The sequence below is a fragment of the Taudactylus pleione genome, unplaced genomic scaffold, assembly GCF_031769625.1.
Source record: "Taudactylus pleione unplaced genomic scaffold, aTauple2 ptg000089l, whole genome shotgun sequence".
In the NCBI taxonomy this organism is placed as follows: domain Eukaryota; kingdom Metazoa; phylum Chordata; class Amphibia; order Anura; family Myobatrachidae; genus Taudactylus; species Taudactylus pleione.
Window position 1 is genome coordinate 1,560,313 of NW_028284491.1, and position 18,085 is coordinate 1,578,397.

General features: G+C 42.8%; 1 protein-coding gene across 1 annotated transcript in view; it reads right to left on the bottom strand.

Annotated features, from left to right (window-relative positions):
* Positions 1–85: 85 nt before the first annotated feature.
* The window catches only part of RNASEH2B (ribonuclease H2 subunit B), a 28,694-nt gene continuing 10,694 nt past the window's right edge, over positions 86–18,085 (bottom strand). Inside the window, exons 5-11 of the mRNA XM_088469239.1 lie at positions 15,222–15,339; positions 11,758–11,822; positions 9,698–9,803; positions 5,607–5,688; positions 3,797–3,839; positions 3,226–3,300; positions 86–325 (exon numbers count right to left, since the gene is read on the bottom strand). Coding sequence (XP_088325365.1) covers positions 218–325; positions 3,226–3,300; positions 3,797–3,839; positions 5,607–5,688; positions 9,698–9,803; positions 11,758–11,822; positions 15,222–15,339 — 597 coding nt within the window. The 3' untranslated portion in view covers positions 86–217. The remainder of the gene's footprint in view (positions 326–3,225; positions 3,301–3,796; positions 3,840–5,606; positions 5,689–9,697; positions 9,804–11,757; positions 11,823–15,221; positions 15,340–18,085) is intronic.

Sequence of the window (18,085 nt, forward strand, 5' to 3'; positions counted from 1 at the left end):
AACAAACTGCTTCTTAAATCAGACATATAATACATGTATCACCTTTTACACCCATATATGTAAACTTCCACAAACAGTCAACAAATTATTCTGTGAAATTTTTACTATAAATTCCTTTAGTATCCATATAAAACATATTCAAATGAGTAAACCGCAATTAAAGAAAACATTTATTAAATAAAACATCTCACTCCTGTGCAGCTTCATCCCTCCCATGTTATTTTGTAGCCTTGCCTTTTGGACTAAAAAAAGAGGGAATGTTCTTCATTCCGCTTCTGTCCACCTTAGCCAGGGATTTCTGAGCCGCTGTCATCTTGCCATTACTCTGAATGAAGAATCACAGGGATAGAATAAGCAGTGGGAACGCAACACTTTGTTCACAAATCAGCACTTGTATTTATTATACCAAAATACATTCTAGAGTGTTACCGTCAGACTGAAATTACAATACATAAAGCACTAGAAGCCATAGAAAAAGAAAGGTTAGTTAAAATTAGTTCTTCTAGTGCAGAAAATAAAATGTTTCTGTCTAGACTACCTATTCATGTGCTATTCGCAGGACTTAATTTGCTAAAGCCTTAACAAAATATATCTACAGTACACCTGTTCTGTGGTCTACAACTTTGCCAATATAAAAGACGAGTATTCTGACCGAGTCTTTGAGCGTCCGCTCTCTATGTCAGTGTAGCAGCACTAAGAGCTTTGAGGCAGGGCTGGGCACCTCATCTCTAGTACGCAACTGTTAGACTGACAATAGCAGCATTATATAATGGATTATAGATGCTTCTGATTTGTTTCACATCATCCTTCCTCTGTACCAGTAACATGCAGTGAGGTATATGGCAGGGGAGGCACTGACTAGTATTCCTTTTGGGCTGAAAGGTTACGCTATTACTTTCTCTGGTAGCATGTACAAAACCTGGACACTCTTACCATGAAAGCAATACAGTTAGCCACAGGGTTTGCTGTGTGGGGAAGAGCTCTGTGTTTCATGCCTGAAGTTATTCAATAAATACTGCCTTTCCCTGCGCTGTAAATCCTGGGTTAAAGCGCGCTTACCCACTGATTCCATGTAAAATGCAGAATCAGTGTGTTTCACCACACGTTAAACCCTATCAGGGTGCCTTTTATCACAGATTTCACCATGAATCAACCAGCACTGTATTTTGCCCTCCCTTAAAATTTCTCCCTTCCTTTCAAGCAGGGTTTTCACAGCAGCTCATTAAATAGTGCAGAATAACATAAGAACTACTGTATTGCAAATGGATCAAAACACACTATAGCACACAGTACTATATAATAATATAATGAAGTGACAGCGAACAAAGTTGCACTTCTACACTTGATGGACACTCTGATAAACTCACAACAAGGGTTTCTGTGCAGAATCCACAGTAATTGCAGTGTTATACAATGCGGTGCCTGAGATGGATAAATGCCAGCAATCTGTTCCGGGCCGTTGTAGTGTTGTTGGCACAATGTTTAGTGCATATGAGCACATTACTGGTACAATATACGGTGGCACTAGCACTTTCATACAAAAGAGTTTGCATTTTAGCTGCCCTGTCCTAAATCATATGAATAAATTATCAAAGTAAAATATGCATTTTAGGGATGTAGTCAGAAGTTCAAAAATCAAATTGTCGACAGGCAACATGCCGACCTTCTCAGAATGTCGAGTTAGGCTTCAGGCGGGAAGTTAGGCTGTGGGCCGGAGGGTTAGACAAGGAGGGAGGGGTTATGGTTCGGCTGCGAAAGGGAGGGCAGGTTAGGGGTAGGCTGTGGGAGGGAGGGTAGACTGTGAGGGGAGAATAGGGTTAGATTGCGGGTGGGAGGTTCAGGCTGCGAGCGGAGGTTAGGGTTAAACCCTAGAAGGAGGGTTAGGAATTAGGGTCGAGAATAGGGGAGAAATACTCACTGGAGCGCTGTAGCATTGGAGGTCTGACTCAGAAGTGCCGGTCATATGACCCCTGGAACCCGCGCTGGACTTGCTGCAGCTGTCGGGAGCAGGAAACTCACCACTGGGCCACCAGGGATGATATGTCCACATTCTAACATGTCGACATTTCATCATTGTTTACATGATGAATGTTTGCATGGTCAACATCTACATTAGGATCATGTCGACATTCTCTTGTTGACATGATAAATAAATCATGCACGAACTACAATAATTGAATATATATACCCCTTCACGCTATACACACTGTAAAGAGTTTTCCTGATCAGGGAAACTTGTGTTGCAACAATCTTTCTATGGTTATTCTGCCGCTCATGAAGAATAGGTATTATATATATATATATATATAAAATGTAGTTTATATCCCGGTGCACAGAGTGCCAGCGCCGAAATCCCAACACCAGTCAGAATCCCAGTGCCAGCATCCCGATGGTAAGTATTGGAGTTAGGGCTAGGCACTAGGGGGAGGATTAGGGTTAGGCACTAGGGGAAGGATTAGGGTTAGGCACTAGGGGAAGGATTAGGGTTAGGCACTAGGGGAAGGATTAGGGTTAGGCACTAGGGGAAGGATTAGGGTTAGGCTGTGGGGAAGGGAGGATTAGGGTTAGGCACTAGGGGGAGGATTAAGGTTAGGCTGTGGGGAAGGGAGGATTAGAGTTAGGTTGTGGGGAAGGGGGTTAGGCTTAGGGGGAGGGTTAGGATACTTACAGACAGGTGTCGGTATCCTAACCCTGTCAGGATGCCAAACGTCTGGATTCTGACCGACTGCATCCCGTACCCAACCTATACATACACACACACACACGCATATATAAGGCAAAGCACTGCATTCCACTGTTAGTTAGATACTGTCATTCTGATGCACATTCAAGCTTAGCCTGGTCACCCGTAATGGACATGCATAACATAAGCAAGAAGCAGCATAGGTCAATCAAAGACAGAATTAAGTCATGATTATGCAATGATACTACTACTACTACTACTACTACGTATGTGGCTACACTGATAGTCTATATATATATAGATAGAAGCTGCGTTATTGCGCTTAAGCCCAATCCAATCACACTGATCAGGTTAAGTATTGTGCTCTATTGCCAGGTGATGCAACTGTGGCAGCAAATGTTCATTTAACCCCTTTGTCATAGAGTGCCCATGAGTGCACTGAAAGCTGCTCCATCTGTATGCAATCTCCTACATGCAACTAAAAATTAAAAAGACCACCAATAGAACGGGAAGAGGATGGTTATGTATAATAAAACGCCCACCTTTTTCTGGGAACTGGAATTATATTTTGTGTAGTCCTCTTCTGCTTCAACAGGCTTGTCAGAAACTTTCCGTTTCTGCAAATTTAGATTAGATATTGTTGAATTGAGTTTATTCCCCAATCACATATGCCCCAAATAGGTTCAGGAAACCAAGTTTTAAAAGGGAAAATACATTTGTCCCTAAAAAGGGCATTAATACAGGAAAGCATTATTTATTACATAAAATTACTATGGTCATAGTAGAGAATAATTTAACTAACATTACTGCTAAGAGAATAAGAGGGATATGTATCATGCCTTGAAGAGAGAGAAATAGTATCAGCTTCTGTCATTTAGCACAGTCTATGAAATGACAGTTAGATCCTAATTGGAAACGTCTCCACTTTATCGCACTGCAAGGCTTGATACAAGTCCCCAGAGATTTATAGCCTGTGCTATATCCACCATATTTGAAATTGGCATAGTGCTATTCTTACAGCATAATATAGGGTTAGTTTGATGATTGGAAAGAATACAATTAGCTTGTGCAAAGCAGACAAGTGCGGTGCGCACATTTACTTCTGCAGATTACCTTTGTGGGAGGCTCTGGGGTTGGGCTGGAGATCTCTGGCAGACTGGGTGGTAAGAATAAATAAATAAAATAGAGAACATAACCATTTGCAGACAGATTTGTAATATTTTAAGAGTCAGGCAAAATGAAAAAAACTATTGTATTAATATTTTACAATTAATCCCGATGTGTACTTCTATTAGAAAAACTCATTAATTAAGCTGCAACTATGTCAGAACATTTGTAGGAATACAACTGGAGGCCAGTTTCACAGCGATGTGGTTTATTTTTAGCAAGTAAATGTCAGTGATCCGTTTACTTAGCATTAGTTTGGTGTCATCGTTAATGCAAATGACCAAGTATAACGATGGGGAACATTTTAAAATAGAAACTAAAAACACACAGGCACTAACCATCCAGACACTAAAAATATAAGTACATTAACTGATTATAAATATCAGTAATTATCCCATGTAAATTTTGTGATCCTAGTGAAGAAAACATAACTGACAGCTACGGCCACAAGTGGGTACAACCGAAATACCCTACAAGTAGTGAGCAGGATGAGCGATAGCAGGCGCTAGTCAGTTAAACAATGTATTACACCAAGATCAGTACATACAGTATAATAAAAAATATACATGTATTTTATATTCACCACTTTCAAAATATAATAAAATATTTGGAAATAGAAAATAGGCACATTAATTGTACCAATTTAAATTTAGCAATAATAAATTGTCCAGCATAAGATGGCAGGGCACCTCTCAATTGCGTTTCCGCGCCTTACTAGCCCATTGGCGGTTTCCTATTAACCACTAAGGCTTCAATTGCGTTACAATGGATGATAATTTGCATATGCATTTTTTTTACATACTTTGACTACTAGTCAGACATTTAGCTATATTTTAAAGTGGTGCAATTAATGTGAATATTTTTTATTGTATTGCATGTACTGATCTTGGTGTAATAAATAGTTTTAACTGACTAGCGCCGCCTATTGTTCATCCTGAACATCATAAAATATCCTCTTATCTTTTTCAAGTTTTGCCCTCATCCCTGCGTGGATTTTTATTGTTGAATAGGTTTATAATGCACATGTACAGAAAATACTCCTACGGAAAAAAAAAAAAAAAAAACCACCACCACTGGAGAGTAGTTAAGGGCATAAGCACACTAGTTAAAAATTGTGTTTTTTTTTTTTACCTGAGGTGCAATTACCAGCATTCAAAGCAAGGTGGAGCTAGAATACCTATCAGAGATATTACTGATCTATGTGCTAAACAAGTCTTCAGCATACACTAAAATATAGGACCCACTGGTAATAGGACAATGCAAATATGTAGTAAATTTGTTGTCGCCTGTGTGTGAGTACAGAAGACATACAGACGGAGATTAATTATCTCCATAAAAAAAACATTCTAGCTGCATCCACTGTGGACACATCCGACTTCCCCACAGATAAATCACAGTTGTTTAACGAAATATACAAAAACTCTAAAGATTTTAACATTTCTTGTTCACTACTCTTTCAATATACCTCCAAAGATAATAGAATCTATATAGGTATGCCTCAAGTCCTAAAGTTTGCACTTAAATTAGTGCAAGAAGTAAAACTTGCAAGAAATATTTTATCTGCAATGAGTTCTTAGAACTCTCATAGCCAAAGATCTGAAAAATAGAAAACCAACTCTGTTGCATTTCATATTAAAACTATTATCCATTCTACATTTTTCTCCCTAAAATACAAAGTCGTATGGTTGTTTGTGTGGTTGATGCAAATGTATTGCTCGGTTACAATTTCTACCAGCTGTAATGTTTGTAGTCTTACTTTAAGTACTGGGACAGCTCATTGCGAAGATCTTCGGGTATATACTCGGATATCAGTCCATGGGCGTAACGAATGTAGTCCTCTGTCCAAATGGAAAGACAAGCTCAAATGTTGTAAGAGACCACATATATTACATATCTATGGGTTTACAATGTGTGCCATTAATTAAGAGCATGCCGGCCACATTCAACTAAAAACTAGAGATGAGCGCTTTGGTTATGGCTGATTTTTCCACCAAGTTCAGATCTCAGAACGAGGCAAAATGTCACCTTTCACAGACGTCTCGGCACAGATGTCCATGAAAGATTACATTTTGCCTCGTTCTGAGATACAAATCAAAACCGAACCGCTCACATATATTAAAAATGTCTGTTTAGTACTTTCTTTGCAGCCAGTAAAGAAATAAATACTATCACTAGTAATGGCACACCCCAACCTACCCAGTTCAAGGGCAAAAACACCTATCCTATCATATATTGCAAGCACATAATGAACGTCTGCTTTCTGAGACAAAGCAATATTTTTGGAACATTATTGTTCAACTTTTTTTTTTTGCAACCAACTTGCATTGTTCTACAGCTAGACTGTTACAGCATGCAATAAGTGCTATAACCAGAACAAATGGTAGCTGGTCTTATAGTGGACCTGCAGTTACTGTAGGAGATAACAGGTTGCATGGCACTCTCGCAAGACAGACACTAGGCTACGTAAAATAAAATAGCGTGCATCCGTATTTCCTATTTAAATCAATGGCTCAATCATTTTCAGAAAGTCACTTGAGGACGGTAAACCCTCAGATTTTGATTAAAAAAATTAAACAAAAAAGGGAGGTGCTTGTGACAGGCAAGATAGAGCTAGAGCTGTGATTGCAGCTACTTCTGGATCCCTGGTTTGACCAACCAAGGCTACCTAAATTTAACACAGCTAGTTACGTCATGCAGTCCTACATGGCTATAAACGGGAAGTAGTCAGCATCCCAGCGGTCGGAATCCCGGCTCCAGAATCCTGACGGTAAGAATTAGGAGGAGGGTTAAGGTTAGGCTGCGGGAGGGGTTAGGCTGCGTGAAAGGTGGGTTAGGGCACTTACCCAATTGGGTCGGTATTACGACTGCCGTGATTCCGTACCCAACCCCTAATAAACAGCTATGTGGGGTTGTAGGTTTTTTTCTAAGATTTTTCAACTAAAGTTAAACATAACTTTAAAATATATAAGCAATTTTGTTTTTATACCTGATCAGAAGGAACCTGTGTAAGGGCCTGCAATTGCCAAATGAAGACATGAGGCAAAACAAGAGGATGTAATTATAAATCAAAAAGGCACCAGTGTACCTCCACATTAAGTCTATTCCATGGTCAGCAGGTTTCACTATTATGTGAGAAGAAACAAGAATGTTTCTAGGCTCAACTCAAACATGACCTGACATATTTACAGAGGGTGTATGAGGGAGCTGTACAAATAGAACACAAATTAGTCTATGAACTCTGAGAAATTTAGGCCAGTGAGAAGAGCTTTAGCCAAGATCTGTTGAATTAATGTCAATTGCATGTTTAATGCTTCACATTAGAATATACTTTCATATAAACATTTGGCCCAAAAAATAGCATTACAGTAGAATTGGAAAAATAAAGTCAAGAATTGTACATAAAATTCATAAATGATAGAATGGGCTATATATTTAATACTTGTCACTCTGGAAACAGAGTTTGTTTTATTATTATTGCACGTTACAGCTCTTTCCCCCTATAACTACACAAGGACAGGAAGGAAGCCACCCAATCTTTCCCTGGCCCTTCAAAAAAGCACCTAGAGGTATTAAAAGCGATGAAGCAGAAAATTATATTTAAAGGTCTTGCACCACTGCCATATAGTACAGACATGGTTGTCTGTTAAGTAGGGCTAAAACAGAAGGTATGGAAGTATGGAACTATTTTTGGGACTAAAAGGGTACTGGTAACCAGTACCAACTTGTCATCTTAAAAGATAATTAAAAAAAAACAACAAATAGAATTGAAGATGGTACTGCCAAGGTCTCCACCATGCTGGTCATAAGAAAAGCTACCATCAAAAACAGCAATGTCAGAGACACTTCTCAACTGGGTCTTCTTGGTGTGAGTAAAGCTCCAGATTAAGGCCCTGATTCAGAGCCGGACGCTCTGACAGAGCGCTCGCTCTGAATCAGGACCATCCGTCTTAATTTTTAGAGCGTCCTCCTGGTCACTCGTATAGCTGTGGGTGACCACCCACAGCTATAGCGAGCGGCCGGGAAGATGGTCGCGATGGTCAAGACCATCAGGCTTGCGACGAGACCCTTGTGGTAGGGTCTCATTGCCGCAAGCCCTGGAGTGCTTTCGGCTCTATCAGAGCCGAAAGCACTCCCACTGACATCACTTGTGATTTAGTGGGGCCGGCCCCAGACGGAAGGCGTTCCCATGGGAACGCCTCCGTCTGGGCAGCCACGCCCCCGGAACGCCCACAAAAGGGGGTGTGCTGTCACTCACCATCAACAGCACGCCCCCTTTGGTACGAGACCCGGATCGACGGCTTTTAAACATTTTAAATCCTGTGAGTAAAACCGCTGACAACAGGTGGCTTTGAAATCCAGCAGCCTAGGAAATATAGCCTTTAGGATTTCGCAGCAGTTACAATTAGAGATGTGCTCGGACCCCCGTGTTTTTTGTTTTGGTTCTAATCAACATCGTGTTTTTGTTTTTGCAAAACCACCTTCAAGTGTTTTGGTTTGGATTCAGGCCTTGATTCAGAGCCGGACACTCTGACAAAGCGCTCGCTCTGAATCAGGGCCGTCCTTCCTAATTTTAGAGGGGCCTCCTGGCCACTCGCATAGCTGTGGGTGACCACCCACAGCTATAGCGAGCGGCCAAAAAGATGGTTGCGATGGTCAAGACCATCGTGATCATCGGGCTTGTGACGAGACCCTTGTGGTAGGGTCTCGTTGCCGCAAGCCAAGGAGTGCTTTCGGCTCTATCAGAGCCGAGAGCACTCCCACTGACATCACTTGTGATGTCAGTGAGGCCGGCCCCAGACGGTAGTCGTTCCCATGGGTACGCCTCCATCTGGGCAGCCACGTCCCCGGCACGCCCACCATCGACAGCACGCCCCCTTTGTAGCGAGACCCATAGCGACGGCTTGGCCGTCGCTATCCCGGTCTCGCGCATGCGCACGACAGAGCCGGCTCCGTCGTGCGCATGCGCACTGGGCCAACATCGACCCGCTTGCGAGCGCTCGGCGCTCGCGAGCGGGTCTGAATCAGGCCCTAAGTTCCCAGTATCTAAAACCGGGCTTTCCTGGTCGCCAGCCTTGGAAGCGTCAAGTGCCCCTACCCATTAGGTCACAAGGAGTTAGGTGTTACTCAAGCAAAAGCACTCGAGCTTGAGAAAAACATTGAAAGCTCGACGTCCAACACATGACAAAAGGAATCGACTCTCTGGGCCACTAAAATAGGAGGAGAGACCAGAGCTGTGGCCTTACCAGACTGGGGTATCAAAGAGAACCTGACTGACATTTATTACTTGAAAAGAAAATGTAAACAATGGATGTACCAGTGACCCAAACCTACACAGGAAACTGCATCCTGCAAGAAGGAGGGGTTCAGTAGTGATGAGGGGCCCTTTCAATTTATTTTCAGGATGAAATAACTTAAGTGGTGCTTGGAAGTGCCTTGTATCGGCAGTATGATGGATAAGCAGCACAAATGGGGGCGATTCAGTTGTTTTAGTGCGGCCGCAGATCTCATTGCGCTAGTCAATTGTTGCTGCAGACGGCGCGAATGCCGCAGACGGCCATATTTCTGCTCGCACCCTCCTGAGGTGGCGAGCAAAAATTGTCAAAAAGTCAGTGTTTTGGGCACTCCTGGACTTTAGAAGTAATGGGCGCCCCCTGGCACAAAACAATTGAATATTGCACCGTCTAAAGGCATGGGAGATAGTCGCGCAGAGACAAATGAATTGCCCCCAAAGAGTACATAATGTACATAAACTCCTGCTGTAGACCGAGTCCTTTAAGGCTGTGGCATGTAGTTCCACAATATCAAAAGAGCCCACATTTGCCAACCTCTGCTCAGCAGCAGTTTTACCTTCTTTAACATCAGATCCTTGTTTACTCCGAATAAAGCTGGCAGACTGGACACCTCCTCCAACACGCACGTCACTGCTTTTTAGACCTTTAACTGTCTGATCAACCTATAAAAACATGCACAAAATCTTAACAAGAAAACACAGGGCCTGATACAAACATGTACGCAATGCTGATGCCACGCACGAGCGGCCATGTTTTCAGTCTACGTATACGTCCGAGCTGCACTGCGCATGTGTCCTGATGGTTGCCGCACAAAGTCGCAGATCGAAATTGTACGAAAATCCATACAATTGGGGTAGGCGTTTCTGTGTGGTAAAAGTAGGGGAAGGGGGAGACTAGCCAGAAGCGGGCATGTCTCAGTCAGCGAGTTGCACTGACCCTGGCGGCCATGTTCAGACAGACACATTGCACCTGAGATAGGGTAGCTGCAATACCCGGTGGTGTGTCTTAATAGGCACAGCGACGATTAGCGCCACTGCCAGAGGGCGCCTCAGTAGGCTGCATAAAAAGCCGCAGCTGCAATAGTGTCCATTCCTGAACAGGCCGACGGTGTTCTATGGAATCTCCACTACAGGTATGGAGAATGGAACATCCATATTGCTTCATCCAATAGGGGAAACCATAGCATGCTAGGACATATATTTTCAGAATTTTATCATACATTTTGTAATTATTGCTAGAAATTTACCCAAATTATAAATCACGATGTACAGATGTGTCTTTATACATCTTTGCTGCAGTCACGGTAAAAAAGCCCTTCTCAGTGCGACATGTTTCGTGGAACTTTGCTAGCGCTGGGCATCTTTTTTCGCCGGAAATGCGAAGCGACTAGGACACACCAGCAGTCGGTGCTGATTCATTTGATATGTGACACTATCTGTGTGTTCCAGACTCCCTGACTCTGTATACAGAGTGCTGCAATGTAGAGGCCGCAGCTTTTTTCATTCCAAGTTCCGTTCTACATATACAGACACAGGTGCACACACATATACAAGTGATGCATATCAAATTAATCAGCACAGTCTGCTGGGGTGTCCTAGTGGCATCACACTGCGACTTAGATGCATTTTCGGGAGCAGCTCACTCACGCCAGGCAAGTCGCACTACATGGCATATTGAGGCTAGATGTATGAGGACACCTGAACGCCTTAAAAAATAAATAAATAGAATAAAAGTCATAGCACCAATGTACTTATAGTGCTGACTGCAAAGAATATGACTGGAAAGTAGAGAATAGTCATCCTTGTTTTTAGCCTTAATAGTAATGATGACGGTACTGCTGGTCTTGCTTTGTATAGATTTCAGATATTTTCTAAAGTCATATTCACTATTATTTGTAACCCCTTTAATTACAACCCCTTTACGACTCGCTGTGGTCTTCTCCTCAATGGTCAAACACATTATTAAGCATATGCCTAGAATTATTTACATATCTTAACCTAGCAAAGTGATTGGAGTGAATTCTTTGTGTAACACAGATGGAATATTCACATTTTATGGGCATTCAAAAGGGAAGCACAATGAAGAAAACAAGAATTGTTCTATAATGATTTACACTAGTACCACAGAAAATGAGTATAGTTTTCCCAAGCAAGGAGTAGAAATACATTTGCTTTACTCCAGGTCTGAGGCAGTTATAGGTCTAGAAAGGTTATCTTTGGTTTGGACCAGGTTTCCACAATCCAAGCAAGAGAACTGAATAGCAAGTAACATAGCAGTTACTAGAACATCAATTTCTGCATTAATTCTGTATGAATTTATGGAGATTGCCTTGGCCTATTCATGTCTGTAATGCAAATACAGGACTCCCCCAGTCTTCCTAAAAAACTATTTCTGGGACAAGAAACCAACAATGCTGTTTCTGCATGGGTCCAGGGAGATTATAGAATTTGGATTGGATTATAGTTATTTAGCATTGTAATAAACTGATTATTATTCATCTTAACAATTTTCGCATGGTAGAGCTAAATTTGCCGTTAGACAATGCACAAGAGTCGATATATGAATTCATTAAAACTAAACTGAACTTTTATTCTTTTAGAAAAAAAAAACACATACCTTTTTCTTTAGCCATGCAAGAGTTTTTTCCTTACTGTACTTGTAAAATTTTTTGCTTCCAATTTCTAGGAGAGGAATAATTGGAAGATGAGGAAATAAACATTGTTACAGAAACAGCCCAATACAACAAAGAAATCACTACATAAAATGTTTCATTTTTGGCTGGTATTATCCTTCAAATGGCTTACTCCTTTGCTAGGAGACAAGCACATAAGTGGTTACATACCAAGGTATACAAGGAATTGTTTTATAGTGTGGAGAGAAATGCATACTCGCTTGCAGATCATTGATCTCTATGGACACGTTAAAGAGACAGATGTTGGTGCAAGGACAAGAACAAACAACTTCCACTTTCATCCGCCTCCCCATTCCCCATGCAAAAATACAATAGCAGAGGTGACACAGTAATAAGTGTGGCATAAAACCAATAGGGGTCTATCTCACTAAGGTTTAGGAAGCAAAATGTTGGTTTGTAGCGGCTTCTACTTTGCCAGCTTATGAATGGCTGGGTCCCATCATCGTTGTACTGTAACCACAATACTGATGGACTTTTACTCGAACCACAAAAGAATAAAACTAATGTGCAGGTTCTGCAAAATGAGGGAATTAGGTGACAGAATAAAGGGCCTGATTCACATGTGTAGGCTAGTGCATTCGCAGCTGCTGTGCGAAAATTATGCAAATGCTGTAAGCGCCTGAAAATGTATTTATGGGGCCCACCGATGGCTTTGCAGATCCATACAGGTGCGTACAAACACAACGGTGGATGCAGATCCTTTGATAATCGACCATCTGAGTAACCCTATGGTCACGCAGAATGACCTCAGGAACAGAGACACTGGCGCCATGTTTTCTGCGTACGGGATTGCAGTTGCAGGCTGAGACATGCCCCGAAAAAGATTGCGACGCGGCTGTGCTATTGCCGCCACTCCCCAAAACCGCCTCCAAATGGTACCCGACTGTCAATCTCTTTGCAAAGAAATCCTCACTGTACGCGGCATCGCTAAGGTACCTTAGCGTTTGCACAGTGTGACCGTGAGGGGTGCGCACAAATATCGTCAATACCTGAATCAGGCACAGAATGCTAAGGATCTGTAAGCAAACTTAGTAACATATTTATAGAAGCAAAGGACATTCTTGCAACAAGTATACATAAATGATTATACACATATTTACAATAGACAAATATAAAAAGCAATCACGGCAAAATCAAGTTATAAGAGATTCTTAACATGCTCATTCTCTGCAGTATCTTGAGTCCAATAAATACTATTGGGGAGATTAAATTACTAGCGATGTGCAGGGGATGTCTTGCTGTACATGTTACCTGTTAGTACGGTAGACCGTTTTCCTGCGTGCCCCTACTGGTCACAGAATGACTTCGCCCGACCATCCCGGAGGGACTCTGCAGCACATTACTAGCACCTGAGTCGCTCTCTATGAGCTTCATTTAGTGTCAAGAGTAATTTCAGTCACAGTAGAATTTGCATCTCCACAAAACCACGCTGCGCTGTGGAGTGTGGATCAAATGTAATATGTTTGGGCTAATTTAGAATTGGTCAGTTTGTGCATCCTAGCTCACATCTAAAATGCAGTGATAAAATAAAGCTGCCCAATATTTTTGTGTTACATGTAAAACTAGGCTGTATCTTCTCTGTATGCAAAACAATAAAAAAAAACAAACAAAAAAACACACATTTGCACCCCTTCCATCGCAACATTGTTTTTCTAGGTGAGAGTTTGCACCCTTTAACTGGATTTGTGCCTGATGCTAAATGAGGCTTCATGCCTTTAAGCCAGGGGTGGGGAACCTCCAGCCCGCAGGCCGTATACGGCCCTCAAGGTGAAATCCTCCGGCCCAGCCGGCTGTCAGCGGCAGCAGCGGAATCAGCGTAGTGTAGCAGCTGTCAGCGGCGGCAGGTATCGCAGCAGGAGAGCGGGGATGTCAGGATTGTCGTTGGTGGCAGGTAGAGCAGCGTGGGAGAGGGGATGTCGGGATTGTCATCGGCGGCTGGTAGCCAATGACAGCACAGCGGGGGGTAGGGGTGTGTCAGGGCTATCAGCGGCGGCAGGTAGCACAGCAGGGGGAGGGTGTGTGTGTCAGGTCTGTGATCGGCTATCAGCGGCGGGAGGTATCACAGCGGGGGGAGGGTGTGTGTGTCGGGGCTGTCATCGGCGGGAGGTAGCGCAGCGGTGGAGGGTGTCAGGGCTGTCATTGGGCGGATTAGTGCAGGAGCTCTCTCCCTATCAGCGGCGACAGGTAGCCAAGGGGGGGGGGGGATCACGGTGTCAGGGCTGTCATTGAGTGGCATGCAGGGCTCTCTCCCCATCAGCGGCGACAGGCGGGCAGCGCACAAGGGGGGGGGGGAAATCAGGGCTGTCATATGGCTGTCATTGAGCTGGTTAGTGCAGGGTCTCACCCTAATAGCAAGGGCAAGCAGGCAGTGGTGGCACAGCAGGGGGTGTGTACAGTCAGTGCTGTCATCAGGCTGGTTAGGACTGAGAGAACCCCAGGGCTGCCTTATCAATCTGCCTGTCACACATCCATAGGGACTGCCCCTCCAGACTCTGCCTGGCAACATACAAAAGAGAAGCAGTTACTTACAGCCATCGCATTAAAGGTGAGTTAATTACGTTTTTAACCAAATATAGGAGGCAAATGTTAAGTCAATAATTTTGTATGGCCCCGAATGATTTTCTAAAAATCAAAATGGCCCTTGGCAGAAAAAAGGTTCCCCACCTCTGCTTTAAGCATACAAATGTGTCCTCATGCACCTGGCCTCAATATGCCATGTGGCCCAAGTGAGCCGCCAGGGCACGTAAAAAGCATTTTCGGGTGAAAAAGATGTGAAAAATAATTGGCGCAAGCAGAGTCAGAAGGGACCTGGTACGTCAAGATGGGAACTTGGCGTGACTGTAGCAATAGTGTAGTACAAGGATGGGGAACCTCAGGCCCGGGGGCCGTATAGGGCCCGTGGAATAATTTGGTCTGGCCTTCGGAGCTTTTTTCTGCTAGCTTCATATGGCTAGCAGGGCGCCTAGAATGGCACCCTACAGCCAGAATATATGGAGCAGTACCGCCTGGACCGTCCTTAGGATGCTTCAGGCGGTCACAGCGTTGCCCTTACAGCATTGCTGTAATCACTGGCGATTGTGGCCCTTCCCCATGTGACGTCACACAGAGGGGGCATGGCCCGCACCAGGCCAGAGAATAATGTTATATATATCAAAATGGCCATTAGCCTAAAAATGGTTCCCCACTCCTGGTGTAGTGAGACACATCTGCCTCCATTTGTTTCATTAAGTTGTTGCTCCCTTGTAGCAGGGATAAGTCTTCTATGAAAGGGAATCACTTTTCTTACAAAGATTTGGGGTTTCTTTTTCTACTGTGTGTAAAGTCAGCATAAAAGACTAAATAAGCTGTTATTACAGCAATATTATCTTTTGACTTTAAGATAATGCACCTTTTTCCTCTGTTACGTGATGAAGTGACTGTACAACTTTCGTGCACTGGAGTAATAGGTTACATGACGGAAACTCTTCATCTACCACAATCTGTTCCACAGGCTGAAATTTTCCTTGCTGAAAGAAAAAAAAAAAAAAACAATCACCATTGAGAGACACTATCTACCTGTATAACAAAATGCTTAGGGAAACTGATGAGGAATCCCCCCCCCCCCCTCCCACCACCCCCCTTTATGGCCAAACCAATTTGTGTGACCATCTTATACTGTATCATAATACATGTTGTATACTTTTCCCCCTTTGCAACATGAAATGGAAATAATTAAATCAGGTTCTAATGTATTAATATTTCTAGGGAATTTATCTTGGTCGTGAATAACTATTAAGTAGTCTCACCAAGTAAGTCTATTTCTTCTTTTGCTCTTGCTAAATTGGTATGCATGCCTTATATGATACTACAGGGGAAAAGATGAAAAGAAAAGACTTTACTTTGATATTTTAAAGAACGGGTGCCCAAACTATGGCCTGCGGGCCACCTCCTGCTAAAATCCACCTTCTAGACTCACTAGTAGACAAGGAACTGCGTCACGATTGTCAGACAAGCTCCGTTGAGGTTTGTATTCTATAAAACGGCAAAAGTGCTAAATCACGTCGCTGTTCACATCTCTAGAATATTTGGGTGCACTGCCTCTCGCTGTGGAGCCAAGTGCCTTGCACCAGTTCTGTAAGTAGACGAGTACCCCATCCTGTGATGCTGGAATCTGCAGGAAGCACAATCCATCCCACTCCTTTAACTCACATACCATGGATCCTGCCACCATCCGAAGGACTCCTTTGTAATCCAGGTGAGCTGGCCAAAATGATCCACACAAGCAGAAGTGCAATTCCACTAAGCAAGCAGATCCAGCTGTATTTCCTGCATGTCCCACCTTGCCCATTGTAGAATGTTTATGATGGAGGAGAATATTACCATGGAGTCTGTGATCAGCGCATAACAGTCAGTTGCTGGAAATTAAGTTAATATGGTAGATCCTGAATTTTCTTCTAGCAAGTACATCAGTTCTTGTGAAGGCACAGTATTACTTTTTGCCTCAATGATATTGATGATCCATGCATGTTCCTGTGTAAAGGACTTCTTCGATTGGATGATGTGTTTCAACATTATGGTTACAAGGATGTTGTCCAAATAAGGTTAGAGAGTGACTACCCATTTCCTGAGACCAGCTACGTGTACCAAAAACATCTTGGTAAAGGTCCGTGGAGATGTTTTATGACCACATGTAGGAAAGAGAAACTGGAAATGATGACCAAGATGGAAAAATATGATGCTGTTGAGTTGCAATGTATATGTGGTGAGAATTCTCCTGCAGAACTCTGAATGTTAACAGGTCTCCCTTGCCTATCTTGTGGAGAATGAACTTCCAGATTATGTACATGCACAAGTTAATAAAGCCTTCATGAATTTAAGCTGGTTCGGAGGAGCTTGGAATGGACATGGGGTAGGCAATGTGTGTCACTCCAGCTGCTGTGGAACTAACTTCCCAGCATGCCCTGCCACAGTTTTGCCATTAGTTCATGCGAAAACTAAGACCTGCTGGGATGTGAAGTTCCACAGCTGCTGGAGTGCCAGATGCTGCCTACCCCTGGAATAGACTGTTGCACTCTCTCTGTAAAATGAACCAAAGAGATCACTTTAATCCCTGTAAAGTTTGCAGACTGTTCTGTAATGTGCCTAGTTCCACTGGAGAGGACACAGACAAAGACTTTACAAAAATCTCCTCTTGGTACTGTGGAACTCAATTTAGTAACCTATGCTGATGCTGAAAACCCTATGTGACATCTGTCCTTATGTCTAGAACTGTATAATTTGAAAATCCACCACCCATAGTGCTCATTAGAGAGTGAGCTTTGGCCAAGGACACCTCTACTAAACCCTGAAGGGACAAAAAAGTTACTTGGGTAGTGGCACAATTCTGCTGGGAGTAGCACTTCCAAGGCCGAAACCTGAAGTGCTGTTGGGCAAAAGAAAAAGGAAACACCTTGTTCTCCAATCTTAAATAAGTGATGAGCTTATGAAACAAGCTTATTCCAGAGTAAGTGCTTTAAAAAGGAAAATGTGGCAAACGATTCTTTGGTTACATGGATGGAGTAGAGTACAGCTCCCAAGAAAATAGGTTGCTTCTTGCAACAGCTTTCCATCCTAACATAGGAGTTTTCAAAGGGCCTCCACCCTTCTATGGTTTAGGGATCTTGATCCAGCTACAATTTTCTATACCAGCAACACCTCCAAATCACTTGATTCTGGGAAGGATATATGCTAAAAAGTCTACTCAGTTTAGGCTGACATCTGTCCAGTTGTTCTCATTCCATATTAATGAGATCCTTAATAACCAGATGTACTCAATATCTTCTACTTTTTCACTGATGAGCCTCCAAATGGCAATCTTTGAGAGAAAAGGGAGCTGGCCTGTCACCAATTCAATTATTCTATACTTTTGGGATCATTCACAAAAGCAGGGTTAAATGACCTGGGATCTTCTACTTCCCTTAACTCACTGTCAGATGACCCAATGATTCTCAGACAGAAGACGCTTGTCTGAGGTACAACGCTCTTCAGTTCCTGCAATACATATAAATCTTCCTTGGCAACAAAAAGAGTCCTGCATTGATCTTACTATTAAGGAAATTAACTCCACAAATGGTTCAGGAGACTGATAATTGGCCTCTTTGGGCTGAGGAATATAGTCTGCGCAGAATGCTCCATCACAATTCTCAGACAAAGGCAAAATCCCGGGAGTTTGGCAGCGGAATTGAAATGAAAGCATCATCAATGTTTTAGACGAGAGAAAGAATAGAATTTATC